At 40.5% G+C, this 18354-nt stretch overlaps 1 protein-coding gene across 6 annotated transcripts in view; it reads right to left on the reverse strand.

Annotated features, from left to right (window-relative positions):
• SULF2 (sulfatase 2) overlaps positions 1–18354 on the reverse strand; it is a 365924-nt gene that overhangs the window by 228782 nt on the left and 118788 nt on the right. For all 6 annotated transcript variants that reach the window (XM_085619425.1, XM_085619422.1, XM_085619421.1 and 3 more), the window contains exon 3: positions 6415–6654. In XM_085619425.1, the coding sequence (XP_085475551.1) occupies positions 6415–6654 (240 nt within the window). The remainder of the gene's footprint in view (positions 1–6414; positions 6655–18354) is intronic.

Consider the following 18354-nt stretch of genomic DNA (forward strand, 5'->3'; position numbering starts at 1 on the left):
AAGGCGTCCCTTCCAAATACCGAATTGCAGTGGTATGCATTATTGTTTTCACTCCAAATTGCAGTTTCAAAATAATAATATTTCACCACCGCCTATAGACCACTGCTTACTGAAACTTGCACTTTTCTTTTTAGTTTTTTTTTAAGTTTCCCGTTTTCTTTTAAGAAAAATGGGATGCACACAGAAATGGTGGTCTGCTGACCTCGGCAGGCCACCATCCCTGTGATCGCTGTCATTCTTAATAGATCACAAATTGCGACCTACCACATTAATATTCATGAGGTGGAGGAACAGCGATTTTTTAAATTGCAATTCACAAAAAAATCACAATTTGGAAGTTTCTATTTGTAATCTTAGTACATCTGTCTCAGTATTTTTATATTATGAAGACAAGGGGCTTATTATGTAACCCTCTGTTTGCGAAATGCATGACAGACTAAAAGCTATTTATAGTAAAAGGTAAGTGCAGGTTACAATGTCTTTTTGAGATTTGAGGTTGCTCTGTTCTTGCTACTGAATTTTAGTGGTTTAGCAGCACTAAGAGATGTCCTGGAGCATGTTTACAAATTTGAATATAGCTTGCCTTGTTAAGTGTATATTATTTTATGGAAACTTTATTTCCAGCTATATAATCAGGCATGAATGATGTCCATGCCTGGTTCCTCGCCAATTGCATTTGGTCTCGTTTTTTTGCCTGCACAATTTTCTCCTGGCTTCATTGAGAGGAAAGTGTGTTACTAAGACTGTCTGGTCAGGAGAATACTGTGCCGCAAAATGGTCGCAAAGAACATTAACGCACATTAATTCTATGGATGTGTGAAACTCGTGAAATTTCCTTTAGCATAGTTATATGAACATTTTGAAAAAATATGCAAAATTACACAAAATGCAAATCTGCCATTTAGCAGTTTATAATAGTGTGAAAAGCGTAGACATGAGAACGCGTTGTGCATTACAAATGAGTGCCATAAGAACAAGTGCTGTGAACAGCAGCCTCTCGCTCTCTGGTTATTTGCGATGCTCTTATGTCCCTGCGGTGGAATTACAGGACAGGGCAAAATGTCATGGCTTTCCCATAACAAGATGAACATTTTCCAAAATAACGCAAACTACGCTGATGTAATTGAAATATCCCTCCACTAGGGGTGTTTGAAATTCGCATAACTGGCTTTCATGAAATTACATGGAATTTTGGGGAAATGCAAATCGGTGATTCAGCACCATCTTTGACACAAGGATGCATTTTGCACAAAAAAGGGCAAAAACACCAGCCACTCATGGTCTGGTAGTTTGCTTTGTCCCCGCTCTATAGGTTTGCCGCTACATAGCGTAATGGTGTAAAGCGGAGAAGTTCACGCAACAAGCAAACCCAAAATTCCCAAAATGACATTAATTATGGCTGCACAATTGAAATTTCTCCTGGGCCTAGTTATTTCCCATCAGTAGGTGGGAAAGTCAAAACTGACCTGATACTTGTTTATTTCCCTGGTAGTTTCTGCACATGGTTCCCCTCTACCCTCACACTAAATCTAGTCCTAAATATTGGTTTTACAAAAACATCCCACACTGGAATTATAGAAAATCTACACCCAATAGAACAATACGTTTTCAGGATATTTAGGACATGCTATTTAGTCAGACAATATTTTTGCCAATGATATTCTTGCACATAACAAACAGCCTGCTTAGGGCAGTGTTATGTCAGACAAAAACTAAAAAATAACCAGGAAGCTTCGCCGAGGCAGGTGCAAATGAAATGTTTAGGATGGTTACACTCTGCCCATCAGATGGTCTCTCAGGCAGTTCACTCCTTTTAGTCAGAACGGAAATAACAAGTGAAGCCGGTGAACTAGCTGCAATTTAAATGTCATTTATATTCGTGGGCGGAAAGGAAGTCAGACAAAATGACTAAGAAGACAGCTTGCATTTGACACCCACGGTCCACAAGCAGGAAAACCAGAGTGAGTTAATGTGACAGTTTTCAGTTTCATTTCTGTTGCATGAGACTTTTAGCAGATCTTAGAATAGTTATAGAAACAAAGTTCAGAAGCTCCAGAAAAAACATAACTTGTGACAGGCATACTTCCTACTGCTTATAAGCAAATGCACATCAGACTAAAATAAAAGACAACCTTATATTGGTGTTGTGGTTCCTGGGCAGCTTGGTCATGGTGGAACAAGGTATATGTGTCATGCTCCTTTGTGTAGTGATGGAGGCGAATGGTATGGTTGAGAGGTTGAGTCAAGTTCTCAAGGAAACCATTGGGTTAGCTAAATTTAATTCATTGATCTGGAGAAAAGAAAATTGAAATGTATAGAATCACACTTCATAGTACAACTGGGGAAACTCCTGTTGAACTGTTTCGAGAAAGGCTTCCCAACACCTAAGCAGAACTTCCTTGGGTCAACATATACGAGGTTGATTTAGGAAAAGGGAGTGTTGAGAAAAACTGGTAGGACAGAGAAGTGGAAAAGATAAAGAACAGGAAGAAAAAAAAGTATTAGAGGAAAGCTCTTAAGAAAATAGAAGTTGCAGTAGGGGATTTGTTGATGATAAAACGTCCTACAAGGAGTGGTGAAGGGCAAAAACTCTATAAGCCAATACAAGTTATGAAAAATTTTAACAAAGCTATCAAGACCGAAGACCGTCGTATTCGTTAAAAAAGAAGTTTGATGTTTCTGACAAAATGGAGGTGGGTGGTCGTGTGTCAATGGAAAATGAAGAAAATGTAATGACAAGGAAATCCGATAGAATTGTGAATAAACCTGGGTGTTTGGAAGACTATGTTTAATGACGTAGTTTCTTCAGGTTTTCATGAGCAACGAATAGGTTATTCATGTCAACATTTTTTATGAGACCTCTTGCCTTTCTGGGTCTTAACCTTATTTTATTCTACGTAAATAGTTTTAATCTTTATGTCCATGTTGTAATAGTTGTTTGGTTTCACTTGCTTACTCTGCTGTGTTCATTTGAGGAAGGGAGGTGTATGGTATCTGAGCAGCTTACTCAGGATTGAACACTGTATATGTCATGCTCCAATGTGTAATGATCGGACACTGTATATGCTATGCCCCTATGCCATAGAGGGTTTCTATCAAGGGGGTTGAAGGGTTGACCATTGCTCAGAGGGTGCTTGGATATGGATGGATGAGATCTTCCTTATGGTGATAAATTGCCTTATTGAACAGAATTTACGCATCCTGGTGAAATTATTCTAGAGATACCACAGGTGTGCATCCTGAATCTCGACAACAGTGGACAGAATATTGAAAAATACATATTGACTGCTAAGTAAGCCTGGATGGTGTCTGCCAAACTCCACACATACGTAACTTGGTGATATATATATCTTCAAGTTAGATAGATATGGAGTTGAGAATAGTAAATCTATACCTCCCTATATACGCTTGCCTTTTTAAATTTTGTACTTCAATATTCTGTCTGCAATATTCCTGTACCAAGAAATTCTGGGGGTCAATATTCAGTAGTACAACCCCTTATATGACATCACTTGTGGATGTGTTTTCGATTAAACTATGAGGCAAATTTAACAAGATTCAAGCAACGCAACACGAAAATACCCCACGCTGTGCAAGCAACCAAACCTTTCACTCTGTGGTATTTATTATACTTCGCGGATGGATTATTTCATGAGCCGTGATAAAGGCTAATATTGCCGCGTTTATGTGATGCTAAACATTATTTAGTGTTGTGCCACAGCATTAAGGCAGAGCCATTGGTGTCCCTCTTGTGTTTAGTATTCAAGTCATGCTAATGATGACATTTTATTCACACAGATTACCGACCAAGGGAAATTGCATTATATGTATACCTTTTGCAAATATAATGAGATTTCACTTTGCCCATTGTTTGCAGCTGTTTTAATTTCATACTGTTATTCCACGTAAAACTAGGCCGACGTGCTTTGCATGACTTTAGTTGACATGGCTTTACGTGAAATCCAAGCCATGGTTATCGCAATCGCCCACACTGCATACTTTTTTGCAGAATCCAGCCTACATGATGCATTGTAGTTTACTAATGTTTTCATGTTAAACAATGGACGGTTGCACTGGAACACCAATGTACCATCCATCGGATGCCTCATTAACGCAAAGTAATGCAGGGCTTAGCACTACTTTGTGCTATTAAACGGCTATTTTCCAGAAAGTAAATCCCAATCCAACACTTTGCGCTGGCTGGTGCCACTTTAATGACATTCACCTGGTACAAGGTGTTAATGAACCTGGCCAAATTGTTTACCCTGAAATCTAGACAATAGGTTTTAGGAGCAATATTTCAAGACGTGGACAGAAGTGTTAGGGAGTACCCTGAAGTTTAATGAAGGAAGTTACTTACTCTACAAATTTTGGACTGACATCTGATTCAAACAGTGGTGTGATAAAGGACAATGGGGTCCCCATGCAATACAGGACATGTAGTTTCTGAAAATCCAGAATTCTGCTCAACCCTAAGCATGCAATACTCATAAACACTTGGGCCTGATTTTTGTATACTTGCTCGTGTAGTACTTCTGATTTACTCCTCAATTCGAGGAGTAAGACATAAATTGTCTTGGCATGCTAGGTCGGGAATGCTACAAGAATAATTCACACCTACACACAGCAAATTCCTTGTGAATTTAGCCCTCAGCTTTAATTCCAGTGAAGTTTGCCTTGCTGTTGTCGCTGCTGAGAGGTACGCGCAAAGGCAGCAGGACCCTCCATTACCTAAGCTGCACAGAGATTTCCGTTGTGCTCCAGAATCTAAACATAGAGTGCTGTACAACATACACTGGGCAAACCCAGGGAGATATTTACAATAAAATGCCAGAGCGTGGTGTTAGGCCAAAATTGGAAACGCTGTGCTTTAAAAATCAGGGATGCACAGTAGTTCTAAAATTCTGCTCACCCCTGTGTCTCCCCTAGCGCTAATAAAGCTGCCTAGCGCCAGCACAGGCACCCTTGAGCCATTTTGCGAGGGTGGCTGCGCTGCAGGGGTGATTATGACACCTTCCTGCACATAACCAATCTTGAAAGGCGATTTACTCTTTCCATGTGTGTTGCAGAATTCACCACATGTGAAAAAAATACGAGGAGAAATTAATAATTTCTTCTTGTATCACCAGTCTAAAACCAGGTATTCCCTGGTCTTGGATTTTGGTGCTACCCCAGCCTTGCAAATCTGGGGCAGCGTAAAAAAGCAATGGATGTTTGCACACCCCTTTCACGCTAAGTGAAGTGTGAAAAGGGGCCTCATTTAGAAGGTAGCTTAACGCCGCTTTGTAAATAAGGAGAACAGGCTATCGCCACCAGAACGGATTAAATTTGCCCCAGTGCGTAAATTGAGATGGTGGGTGCAGGTGGGGCCCACAGGCACTTATTGCTGGGGACTGGCACTTATTTTAATTTATCAGATTTTGACAAAGAACAAGAGAGTGGAAAACTCGATAGGGGGAAAGGAGGAGGAAGAAAAAGATACAGACCTATAACAGTGGGATAAACCAGGAGCCTACAAGAGTGAGATAAAGGAGCAGGGAATGTTGGGTTAAGGCAATGAGGCGAAATCTAGGCTTTGCAGCCTTGATATTCGTCATGCTGATATTCAATACACCGGTCGCAGGCTTCTGAAAAAACATTGGGCCCCCACATTTATTCTGTACAAATTAAGCGTAGTATAAATTTGAATGTTATTCATGTTGAAGGTATTTTTCCAAAGGTTGTAACAATAGCTTGAGGTTTATTTAAATTTGCAATTTTTAATAAAACAAAACGTTATTAAATTGAGAAAAAACATATTCAGCACATACATATATGTAACATTCAAAGTAGAGTGAAGTTGAGAATAAACATGAACCTATATTTTCCAATGCACATAAAGAGAATAAAAGAACCTCCATATTGTGAAACATTTAAGTACGACCCACGCAGATTTAATGTGTTATTTCCTTGTATATTTTTCGTGGTCAGCAGCTAGTGCACTATAACATATATCCAGTGCTTAATTTGAGCCGATATCTTCTGGTGCTGAGCACTGCCACTTAATTGTCAACACTGGCACTTAGACAAACTGCGCCACCATGTGGCATACTGCCCTAATTTAGAGAACAGCACAACAACATTTGTTTGTTGATTCAATATCTATTAAAATGACTAATACCTGTGGCACAAGCCATTCTTATAGCTATGGGGGTCCTTGAATAGTCCTAACTGTTACACTGCTAGGTGTGTGGTGGATGGTAGTTGTGCTGGTACTGTTACTGGCAGCGCTATTAAGAGCACTGAGTGGTGCAAGCTGCAGTGGCCTCCTTCCCGACTAGAGCCCTGGCACTTATTATTTTACAAATTAAGCACTGTGTATATCTGGTCAGTCTTTGGTCTGTGCTGTGTGATCACATGCATTGTTGCTCTTACCTGTTCTATAGCCTGTGTTATTCAGATGCACGGCAAAGGTACGTATCTCGTGCTGCGCCTGCCACGACGGAGAAGAGCAGTTCTCGTTGTTGGTGTACGTGTTGTGGTTGTGCACGTATTTTCCGGTCAAGATGGAAGACCGCGATGGGCAACACATGGGCGTCGTCACAAATGCATTAATGAAGTGGGTACCCCCTTGTTCCATGATCTTCCTGGTCTTATTCATCACCTGCATTGAACCTGAAAAACATCCAAGTAAAGGAGATGTGTTTTAGCTTCACTCATACTCCACATTTTCATAGTAAGGTAGAAATCTCATAAAACAGGCCACAATTTTAAAGAACGTGCAAATGTGGACTTTTAACTGACATGTTCAAACTTTGCCTAAGCTAAGTTGCCTTCGCATATTATTATCCAGAATAAGGGAAGTAAGGCTGCTGCTGCCTGGCTCAGACAGAGAGATGGGTTGAATCAGGCAAGTCTTGCTTACGTCAGCTGTAATAGATCACTGTGTTTAACCAGCCTACAGCCTGTGGTTAGGTTTTGTGGACAACAGATTGGATCTTATCACACAGTCTCAAGCACACTTCAAAAACTCAAATATGCTGTAGAGTTTAAAACTTTGCAGCCACATTTTAAATAATTAACATGTAATTCCACTCGCCTTCCATCAGGCTTAGAACTGATGTGTTCAGCTGACCAGTTGAGAATTACATGATACACCATATACTTACAGCTTTTTTAAGCCTGTCAACAGAATCATGGTTTTGAAATATTTCAAAAGTATCATTTTGATATTTAAAGCACTTGGGGCCAGATGTACCACTGTTTTTGGCGGTCGCAAACAGGAAATTGGCCCGTTTGCGACCGCAAAATAGGTCTGTGCAATGTACAAACCCTATTTTGCGAGTTAGTAACCTATTACCGACTCGTAAAATTGGGATTTGCGTGCCAAGGGTGTCCCTTTCTAATAGTGAGTCGCACTTCTGTGTACGATTGTTTTGTGACCACAATTACGGTCGCAAAACACTCGCAGTTTACCACCTATTTCAAAAAAGTGGTAAGCCCCTCGCAAGCGGAAAGGAGTCCCCCGGGGACCCCTTCCCCCTTTAGGACTGGCAGTCAAAAATATTTTGTAATAGCAGGCAGTGGTCCAATGAACCACTGCCTACTCTTACAAAAATTAAAGAGAAACGTTTCATTTTTCTTTTTTAAATGCATCCCGTTTTCCTTTAAGGAAAACAAGCTGCATTTAAAAAAACTGCTTTATTTAAAAAACAGTCACAGACATGGTGATCTGCTGACACCAGCAGGCCACCATCCCTGTGAGTGCTGGCCATCCCCAATGGGGTCGCACATTGCGGTCTGCTTCATGAAGATTAATGAGGCAGGACGTTTGCGACTCCATTGGGAATCGCAAACAGTGTCTGAGACACTGTTGTACATTCCATTTTGCGAGTTGCAAAACAACACAAATTTGCGACTCGCAAAATGCAAGGGTCGTACATCTGGACCTTAAGCTCTAGTACAGAGTAAGGGGTCCACATGGCTGGAAAAATCCCCTCTTATTTTCAACCAGGAATTACTGATACTGCGGGCATTGGTAAGACGGTTAGGGGAGACAGTAAAACCACAAATTTTGGGGGGACCAGATATGGGAATTCTTGATTCCCTACTAATTCTTGCATGTGTTTCCTGGACTATTTCACCTTGACATGTTTCTTGCTTTGCGCAGGGATAGTATCTGGATGAAAAAATAAGGCCCAGAGTAGGTACTGTGTTGGCCCCTTTTTAACATTTATTCAAAGCCCAGGCTCAATTTAGAGTAAGACGGTAGTAGATAGTATAACCGAGCTAATTCGACTCCAGTTGCCTCTATTGCCAAAGAATCCTCAAATGGATGACTTATAACTTCCTCCACAATTTGGAGGATTTTCTGCAACCATCCAACTTTGACTTACAAATTGTTGATAATGGAAAAATCTCTGACATTGCAGAGAAAGGTAAATCCAGAGACAATAAGGAGGTGAAATTTCTTCCAACACCATGTCCATTTTAAGGGATGGTCAGCACTTGCACCGGGTTGCTCTGTGGAATTCCGCAGAGTAACCTAAAAAGTCTGTGAGATTCTGCAGAGTTCCATGAGCGGTGGAATTCCAGTCCGTTGCACCACTTATGCTGATTTTTAGTGCCAGGAGCTTGTCTCGTGCTGTAAACTTTTATAGCGTGAATGGCACCATACACTGTGCCAGATAGCGCTGTTTCTTTTTGCCGCTTGAGCTGATTTTCTACTAGAGCTGCAGCTTTCGCAACACAAACAGCAACTTTCACAACACGAGCGGTAGTGAACTGCTACGACTGGTGCGTTGTGAAATCTTGTTGGAAGGAGGTCTAGTACTCGTTTTTTATTTTTCACGCTCACCAAATTAACATAGGCGACCCGCACATGGGGAAAACTCTATGAACTCCACCAGCGGAGTGGAATTTACCACCCACTCCTAGTTCTTTTGTCCTTTTGATGTAGAAATTCCAGTGACAAATTGACCCCAGGATTTAGAATTTTTTACTAGCATCCAAATCAAAATTAGTCCTACATCTTAATTCCACACGTTCTCACGCCTGAATGATCCAGAACTCGCCCACCCCACCTTTGCCTCCACGCATAATGATGTCACACGCTGCTGCCTTCACTTAACTCTCATTCATAAACATGACATTTCCTTTCGTCAAGGTCGGGAGTAAGCAGCCCATTTTTTAGGTTGAACATTTGAGACCTCTTCTATATACTTTAGTATATACTTATATGTGTATGTGCTTTGTGGGCTCTGGAGATCAGCCCTAGGACTTGTCTGCTTCCGCTTACGGACTTTTTTTTCTGTTCAACTGCCTCTATTTAAACAACCAGTAGAGGTCAGTAAAATACGAGAATTACTTTCTGCTTGTTCAACTGCCTCGATTTAACTGTCTTGATAGAAAACGACCAATAGAGGTCAGTAAAATGCCAGAATTGCTTTCTGCTGAGGGACTTTCTTTTTTGTATTTTTCTGGCAATTGCCTCTATTTAACTTTCTTGATAGAAAACGATCAGCAGAGGTCAGTGAAATACCAAAATCACTTTAGCATTCACTAGATTCCAGTCCATAGAAATTGTCTTCCACGAGCACCCATAGACGATAATATTGTTTTCAAATCTTGTGTTTTCAGTGATATGACCACCAAAGGCCCTGATTTTATATTAAAAAACAGAGCTTTGGACTATACCATTTCCCGCTGAAAGGCAATATTTCTCTCCATGCCTGGCAATATTTCTCTCCTTACCTGGCGTGTCACGCAGTTTGGTGCTTACTTTCCCTCCATGTTAAAGAACAGTAGATGTTTCAGAACCCAGGCTAATGTGTGGCATAGCTAAATACATATAAGGTCCCAAAGGCGAGACCGATTGCATTGCATTAATTCGTCATGTACCAGCTACAGGGAAGGTTTCTACGGCTTCATTCAATGATGGTACTTTGGTCTTAATTTTGTAGATGAGTTGATTTTCACTTTTAACAGCAGTGCTCATCATTCCTCAGATCTCTCTGTAGAGATCTACCTTGAAGTATCTCCCACATGTTAATTGCCGAAACAATGATGAAACTAACACCAAGGGAGATAGACAATCTATAGTATAGAATCACAATTCTAGTGACCCGTGATTCTATAAATTGCCTATCACATGACACCCTCCCACCAAAGAACTTGGCATCAGACCATTTAAGTGTTTTGTTTTCTTAATCTTGACTGCACAGTTTTCTCGGTGAGGGTAGTGCTTTAGTAGCGTGTTCACTATCATATGTGCAACCGAGAAAAATACAGAGTAGACACAGAAGACTAACTAACAAGGTTAATTAGACCTGCGTGCTAGAGCAAAAACAGGTGCAAATAGTTTCTGTTCCCATTTCAAGGTCTGGCCTAGAGGCAGCTTTAGGCGTCTCGATTTCTTTATGTAATAATAACTCAAAAATAAACATACCAACATGTTTACAGAAACAGAGGGACTTTTGGACAGCCGTCTTCACCCATCAGAAGTTTAATCTGTCATTCATATTTCGCTTCCGTCCACTACAGCATACCACACGGGGCAACAGGACAACCCACTTCAACCATGGTCACTCTTGCCCTGCGAGTGACAGTTTTTAGCCTATATGGAAGCTTTTTTATGGATTATATTTCTCACATTACACATAACCTTGAGTATTTATGATTTTATGATGACTCCTATACCTACACAATTATTTGCAGTTGAAACAAGTTTAATATAAGGTTTAGAAGTGTGTTTATTAACATTTTGGTTATGCCACATTTTAGTGAAGCTACCATATTAGTTAAAATGGATGCTGTTTCTGTCTCTGTGTCTTCACTCCTGCATCCATCCCTCCCATTCAGGTCCCCCTGTGCATCTTCTCTCCCCACAGGCTCCACCAAAGCAAAGTCAACAGATGTCATGTGTTTTCCTGAATAATAACAGTCTATCAAAATAAATCTTCTAGTGTACCAGGAAGTTTGTAACATTCAAGGTTTTCCTGCTGTGTTGCCGCGGTAGAGTTCATTTTTCATGTTCATGAATAGCTTTGTTACGTATTGCAAGTTATGTTAAAAACTTCTCTGAAGACTGTATCGTTGGTGAGCATACTGCTTACTCAGAAAATGGGATAAGGTAACGTATAATGCCATTTATGTGATGTACTTTGCTTTGTCAGAGGAAATGTTACCTGGCTCTTGCAATGCTGAATCTGTGCTTCTAGTTAATATTCTATGCAAGAATTGTGTATAAGAACCCCCTGGTTTTGTGGGTTAGTCGGAAGATTTGAGCTTTCCTTGATGCTAATAGGGATGCTGTCCGACTTTTTCTTAAATTTTCTGCTAATCTGAGACTTATAATGATTTATTGACCCTTGACTACTCTGAATAACTGTGCAAATATGGGCCTTTATGGTATTTATTCTGTACTGCTTGATTTTGTGATTTTTGTAATAAACCCTTTCTATTTTCTCTCATCTAGAATTCAGTTATTGAGGGGTCTGTATGACTCATTATGTTACTCTGCGAATTGATTTTGGGGGTGGTGTTCTCTAACGAATGATCTACCTGGAGTGGAACCTCCTGAGATAAATGGTGATATTTTGACAATTCTGGGGTGACATGATTATTGGAGTACAGTGGCAAGGGGATGATGGATATGTTCTTAACTTTTCCAATGTTTTTTCTTTCTGTTCCTTATCCATTTTTTATTTTCTTTCACATCCTTGTGTGTTAAAACTAAGTTTTCGGGTTCTATTGAAGTAATCTGCAATTTTTTTATTTACATTTTTTATTGCATGCCCTTAGCTGCCACGTTAGGTGGCAACATGTGCAAGGGTATTTTTACACCCTCAATGTATACCAGTATCTAAATTACTCCCACAGGTCCTCACTATGAGGTTTATGTTATCGCCTCCATTATTATTGCCCCCTGGAGTTGCTGGCCCCTAGTGTGCCAATAACATGAGCGGCAGGGCGGACTTAAAAGGGAACAGCAGAACTTCTGCCTTCCTCATCCCAAAATGGGGATTGGATGTTGTTCTTTATTGAAGGACCCTCTCACTTTGCCACCAACAGCACCAGCCATCTGCTTTCAGCAGGGACAGAGAAGCCATGGAACACACTACATTTTTTTCTTTTGTAGAAGACACCCCACCTGTGACTTTTCTGCATTCCACTAAAATGACTATTCTGTATACAAATTCAAAGTAATCTCTCCAACCAGTCTCATAAATGATGAACTCTTTTTTTTCCTTTTATCTAACAGCAACAGATATTTAGTCACTCTGTGCCTGATTCACAAAGGTAAACGCATTTGAGTAATTGTACTTGTTTTGGTATTTCTACAAATCTGCATTTTAATAGTAAGTTTACAACTGCAGTGACTGTGCTGTTTGGCTGGAGAGCTCTGCACAGAAAAAGATAGGCACGTTCTATCTTTCTGTGTGTGGAGTTCTTCGCCCAGATTGCGGAGTCTCAACACTAGTAAACTTACTTATAAAATGCCGTTTTGTGAATACCAAAAAGGAGTAAAGTTACATATACATGCAAGTTTGCCTTTGTGAATCAGGCCCACTATTGCACTTGGGTAATCCCTTGATGCAATAATCACATCAATCTATGTCAGGGATACTTGATGGAGATGCTGAGCCAGATTTCTGTATATTTATTAGATTTGTGAGCCACTCTAAATCACAGCCTCGGTATTGCCGTGTTCTTTTCTGAACTTGATGAAGATCTGATTTGTTGATTTTTCTCTGAAAGTTAAGAGGATTTTGTCTTGGTCACCTTACAAATAAAGTACATAGGTGATTTGTTAAGTAAGAAGATCACTTGCTTTATAGGTCATTTGTTAAGTAAGAAGATCACATGCTTTAAATGTAAGTTACACCAATAAACCCTTTACTTGAACAATAATGTCACAGGTTATATTTGCAAAAGTCCTGTGAGCCAACATTTGACATTTTTGCTTCTCAATCGCTTGATTATCTTCTTCGACCCTCATTAATACTCAAAGATAAATCCTGGTTTAGGTCTACCTGACTCAGGATTGCGAGGATTCTGCGGAAACACAGCACATCTGAGTTCCTTCCCCAAAACAGAATTTGCCTGGGAAAATCTGGCAAAGCGTGAGTGGGATAATGGGCACCAAATCAGAAAAAAAGATGCCAAAGTCAGGGTTTGAGATCTGATTTCCAGAATGAGGGGAACATTTGTAGCAATTCTTCCAGAAACATGTTGATTCTCATTGTTATTTACCATTTAATGGATTAAAATTCATAATACTGCTGTAATAATGCCGCTTAAAATTACTGTAGTCACTGATATCTATAACGTCGGCCTTCATTACTTCATTGCTGGGTGATTTCCAATTTGTCTTGTAAGAGAAGGCCAGATGTACTAAATTGGATTCACAAAAAGTGGTTGCAAATGAAACACCAAACCTTTGTGAATCCAGTGAGGTTTTGCGAATTCTCCTATGTACTATTAGGTCAGTTCACAAAAATGGAGTCTCAATCTGACCGACATCATGAATATTAATGAGGTAGATCACAAATTGTAACTTACTCTGATTGGATATCATCACAGTGATGCTGGCCTGATGAGATCTGTAGGCTACCATGTCTCCGATCACATTTAAATAAAGTAAACTTTTTTTATGTAGCCTGTTTTCCTTAAAGGAAATGAGTCTGGGTTAAAAAGAAAGAGTTTTTTTTTTTAAAGTTTATTTAAAAGTTGCTAGTGGTCCCCTGGACCACTGCATACTTCCCAACATTTGTTTTTAATATTCACAAAGGGGAAGGGGTACCTAGGGACCGTTTACCCTGTGAAAATGGATTACCACCTCCTTTAAGGAGTCAATAACTTTTCAATGGTTTACAACTGAAATTGTGGTTGCACACCATTGATACATGCAAAAAAATTACAATTTAGAAGGGACACCCTAAAACCGCCCTATCCAGACTATGACTTGGTATCGCAGTGTTTACATCTGCGAAATGACTTTGTACATTTGGGCCAGGCTCACTGGTTGGAACTTATGCACTGCTAAACAATGTAAAAAATCCCTGTTCTTTCCAAATTGGCCGACTCCTATCAGGCTTGGGCAGGACACTTTGAAGGCCCAAATTAGTGGCCAAGGGTACATTCAGGGCCTGACTGGCCGTAGCGGGCACCGGGCAATCCCCCGGTGGGCCGCACGGGTGGTGGCCGGTTTTGGGCCCCTGGGGGCTGTTATTGTTACAGGGCGTTTTTGCAGCATAGCTGCAAAATCGGCCCTGTAACAAAATCGGCCAAAAACCGGCCCTGGCAAAGAGCTCGGCGGCTCCCCCAACCCCCCGGGGGGGCCGGCCGAGCACTTTGCCAGGGCCGGTTTTGGTTCCCAGTCCGGCCCTTGGTACATTTGTAAGCAGTTTATGCTGGTAACACTGGAAAGCTTTGTAGTGATCAAATACGATTTTTTCAGAGGTATACAGTTACCTGAAGCCTACCACTGCTGCTGTTTGTAAAATGTTCCCATTGGCCCCTCATGGGGTTGGAGGCTCATGGACTAGGATTGTGGGAGGCCAAAAGATATGTAGCCGCAAACAAGGTTTAACTGATCACCAATGGCTTTCCATATATAAATCATAGCATACTGGGGTTTGTCCATGAGCATAAATACAGGGTAAAAGTCTTCAAGATAAAGCAATGAGTAAAGTACTTGCCACAGCCATCCATAAGACCTGCAGGACATGAGTTCAAATCCATGCATCTTTAATTCAGCTTACCATCCTTCTAAGGTTGGTAAATTGAGGATAGTTAAATATGGTAATAAAACATTGAGGGCCAGATCCCAAAACCTTTTGGAATTTTACTATGAAGGTAGTGCTTGTTTGAAACACCTTTACCACCATATTAAGTGCCTGATTAAGAGTTTGGCGGACGGGTTACTCCATCACAAATGTGACAGATATTCTGTCCGCCATATTACGAGTTGAATTATAGCCAATGGAACATAATGGAACTCGTAATAAGGCGGATAGGTTATCCGTCACGTTTGTGATGGAGTAACTCGTCTGCAAACTCGTAGTCAGGCCCTAAGAAAACAAGAATCCTGAAGGTGGCTAATATGTAACAAGAAAGCTGGTGCACATTTGCTGTGTGGCATTTTGTTCGGCTGGTGATTTGTTCTGTTGATTGTTGTCCTGTTCTCTTTTTGTGCTGCATTAATGCAATGTGATTTTGTTTTGGTGTGCTGCAGTTGTTAAGTTGCATTCTGTATTTACTTTTTTGGGATGTGCCATATTATGTTTTAATTGTGGTGTTATGTTGCTTTCTGTATGCAATTGTGTTATTTTAAGTTCTTTAGAGTGGGGGGTTACATTTTCTTTTTAAAAGATCACTTACCTAACGGCCGACCGGCGCCTCTCCTCCATCCTCTCCATCCTCTTCCTTGTGTGAACAGGAAGCAGGAAGCACCCCGGCTCCCCTAAGCCAATCACAATGCTGCAATGCAGCGTCGTGATTGGTCCAAGCACCATGGCTCTGCGCCCAGACGGGAACTGGGAGGTTGGGCATGTTCTCCACCCAGGCTGTACAATGCAGTCGGTGGAGAAAATGCAAAGTGCGCATGACTGTTTGGCCAACCCAAGCCGGCCGGCCAAACAGTCATGTGCACTTAATGTGCAACCTCCAATCCTCCTCCCTGCTCTGCCCAGCCCTGCCCTGCAAAACTGCCTCAGCACGGAAAAATAAAATGATTATAACATTGTGTTATTATCATTTTATTTTTCCTTTTTTGAATTGCTGAAAAGTAGTGGGAAGACACTCCTCCGCCTTAGTGGAGGGGCCGTCCCTGACATATCTACGAAGCATTTTTCCAGTCCCAATAGGCCGAATTGCAGAATCGGCCCGTTTGTGACCGGAAAAATGGTTTTTGGAATGTACAAAGCTTAAATTACGATTCAGTAACTTGTTAGCAAATCACAATTTGGGTTTTGCGATTTGGTATTTGGAAGGGTCGTTTAGGCCGTTCCTTCCAAATACCAACTTGCATTGGTATTTACGAAAGTTTTGTGACCGAAATGCGGTAGCAAAATTTTCACACTTTACCACCAACTCAAAGTTGGTATAATGCATTCTCAAATTGGGAGGTTCCTCTTGGTGAATCTTGGGAAAACATTTTTTAAGAGCAGGCAGTGCTCACACGGACCACTGCCTGCTCTTAAAAATCAAAACAAACTTTTCATTTTTTATTGTTGAAATGCATCCCGTTGTCCTTTAAGAAAAAGAGGTTGCATTTAAACAAAAAAATCTTTATTAGCATGCAATCAGAGACATGGTGGTCTGCTGACCTCAGCAGGTCGCCATCCCTGTGACGGCTGAGATTCCTAATGGGTCGCAAACTGCGACTTAACTCATTAATATTCATGAGGTAGGTCAATTTGCACCCCACTAGGAATCACAAGTATGAAACAATAAGTTTCATACATAAGGAATAGTGATTTCCAATCACTATTTGGAAATTCTTATTTCTATTCTATGTCCATATGGCCCATGGCCCTGAGTCTTAACTTAGCACTCCAAGTGCTCCCTTTATGTTTTGTTGTCTGCAGTGCTTAGAAACAGCTTAGAAACAACAGAAGCACTTCCAGAAGAAGCTATTAATATTAGTTCAAATCTATTGTCATCAAACGTGCCCCTTTACAACCTATTTTAGAATGCAAACCTCGACCTTTAGTTTTAATTCAAATTACACTGCAGAAAAGCCCTGGAATGTTGGTATTTATTGACCAAACACACACATGCACCTTAAAATAGAAGCAGTGGAGCCGAGGAAAAAAAGAATGCCCTGCAGCTGCTTTGTTTTTAGATCCCTAAAGAATGGAAAACATGAAGCCCAAAGGGAGAGAGCTAATTCTGGCAGCCCACAGTGGTCTGCAGAAGTATTTTAATACACAATGCTTTATTTCAAAAGGGGAGCAAATTACAATAGTTACAACTGTGGTGCCAGAGAACATGGGGTTGGTGGTGTCAGTTAAAAGGACTTGTTGCTACTACTATGTTGCTGCATTCAACCCCTGTGGAATATTTTGTACTCCTGTGTGATTTAAGCAGTGTAAATACTGCTCTTCAGAAGGTGTCTCTGGTTTCAGCCTTTGCTTGTTTTAACAGCTGGTTTTGAAGCAAAGAAAATATTCCAGCCAGAGGGGTCAAATATAGGTATTAACTGAAACCCCCCAGAATATCAAGATTTTAATATCAACCTGTCATTGTCGCAAAATTGTGACAAAATTATAGACTACCAGACTATTGTAAGTAACTACATACATTTAAGTTAACTTAACTCCACATATATGTACTTTGATGCTATATATTCTGATATACAATCCCGTATTCCCCTGTTATCAACCCCTGGGGATTGGCACTTGCCTTTTAACAACAATCGTTTATGGCTTTTACTAGTTTTAGTAGCTAGCTGGGCGAGTCCATAATCAATATTATTAGCCTAATGCTCCATTTACTTTCACTGCAGATTGCTTAGAAGGTATGCACATGAGCCATCCACCAGATCAAAGGCACTATAATGTAGTTGATTCTAATATCATTAGCCGGCAACACGTAATGTGGTAGCCTTTCTATCAGCCATATCATTTTTTGTGATGTTGTGGGCTGGAAGAGGCTTCCATGTTAATGCCACCAGGCCAGTTTCACCATGTTCAGTAGTGCACGACATAGCTTTAGCTAATAAGGTGTACTTTTGCCCTCGTACTTATGCTAGCATGGTGTTATGAAGTTATGTATTGGCATGATAGGATCTTGTGCTATGCTAACAAAGATATGTATATAAGCTAGAAAGGTACAAATAGGGTGGGATTGAGTACCTAACCCCACGTATTCAATCATTCTTTTGGGTAAACTTTGTGAATTTGTTCTATGTATAGAAAATGCACTATCATCAGGGCCATTGGGATTAGGTGGCAGGGAAGGACCAACTTGTGCTTCAGGGTTGACTAAATTATGCAGCAAGAAAAGGCAAATTTAGCAATGCAACGCAGGCACATTTTGTGGCAGCATTACTAGACTTTTTTGTAATGTTTGCACGTTAACACTATGGATGAAAGTTTAATCTCACTGTTATTAGTTTAACGCCTAAATCCAGCAATCAGCAATTGAAAAGTGGCCAATTAACTTTTGAAAAGGGCCTTCCAGTACATGGCAATATGTTTGGCACAGCTTTAAGTCATTTTCGATTCATTTGAGAAAGAAACAAAATGTATAGTTACTAAAATCAGCAAATTATACAGCAGATGATGCATTATAAGGCAAGTCCATATGTATGCAGAAAATGCCGAGGCTACACAATTGCATCATTCCAGTGCCTCTTACTACAATGCA

The sequence above is a fragment of the Triturus cristatus genome, chromosome 7, assembly GCF_964204655.1.
Source record: "Triturus cristatus chromosome 7, aTriCri1.1, whole genome shotgun sequence".
NCBI lineage: Eukaryota > Metazoa > Chordata > Amphibia > Caudata > Salamandridae > Triturus > Triturus cristatus.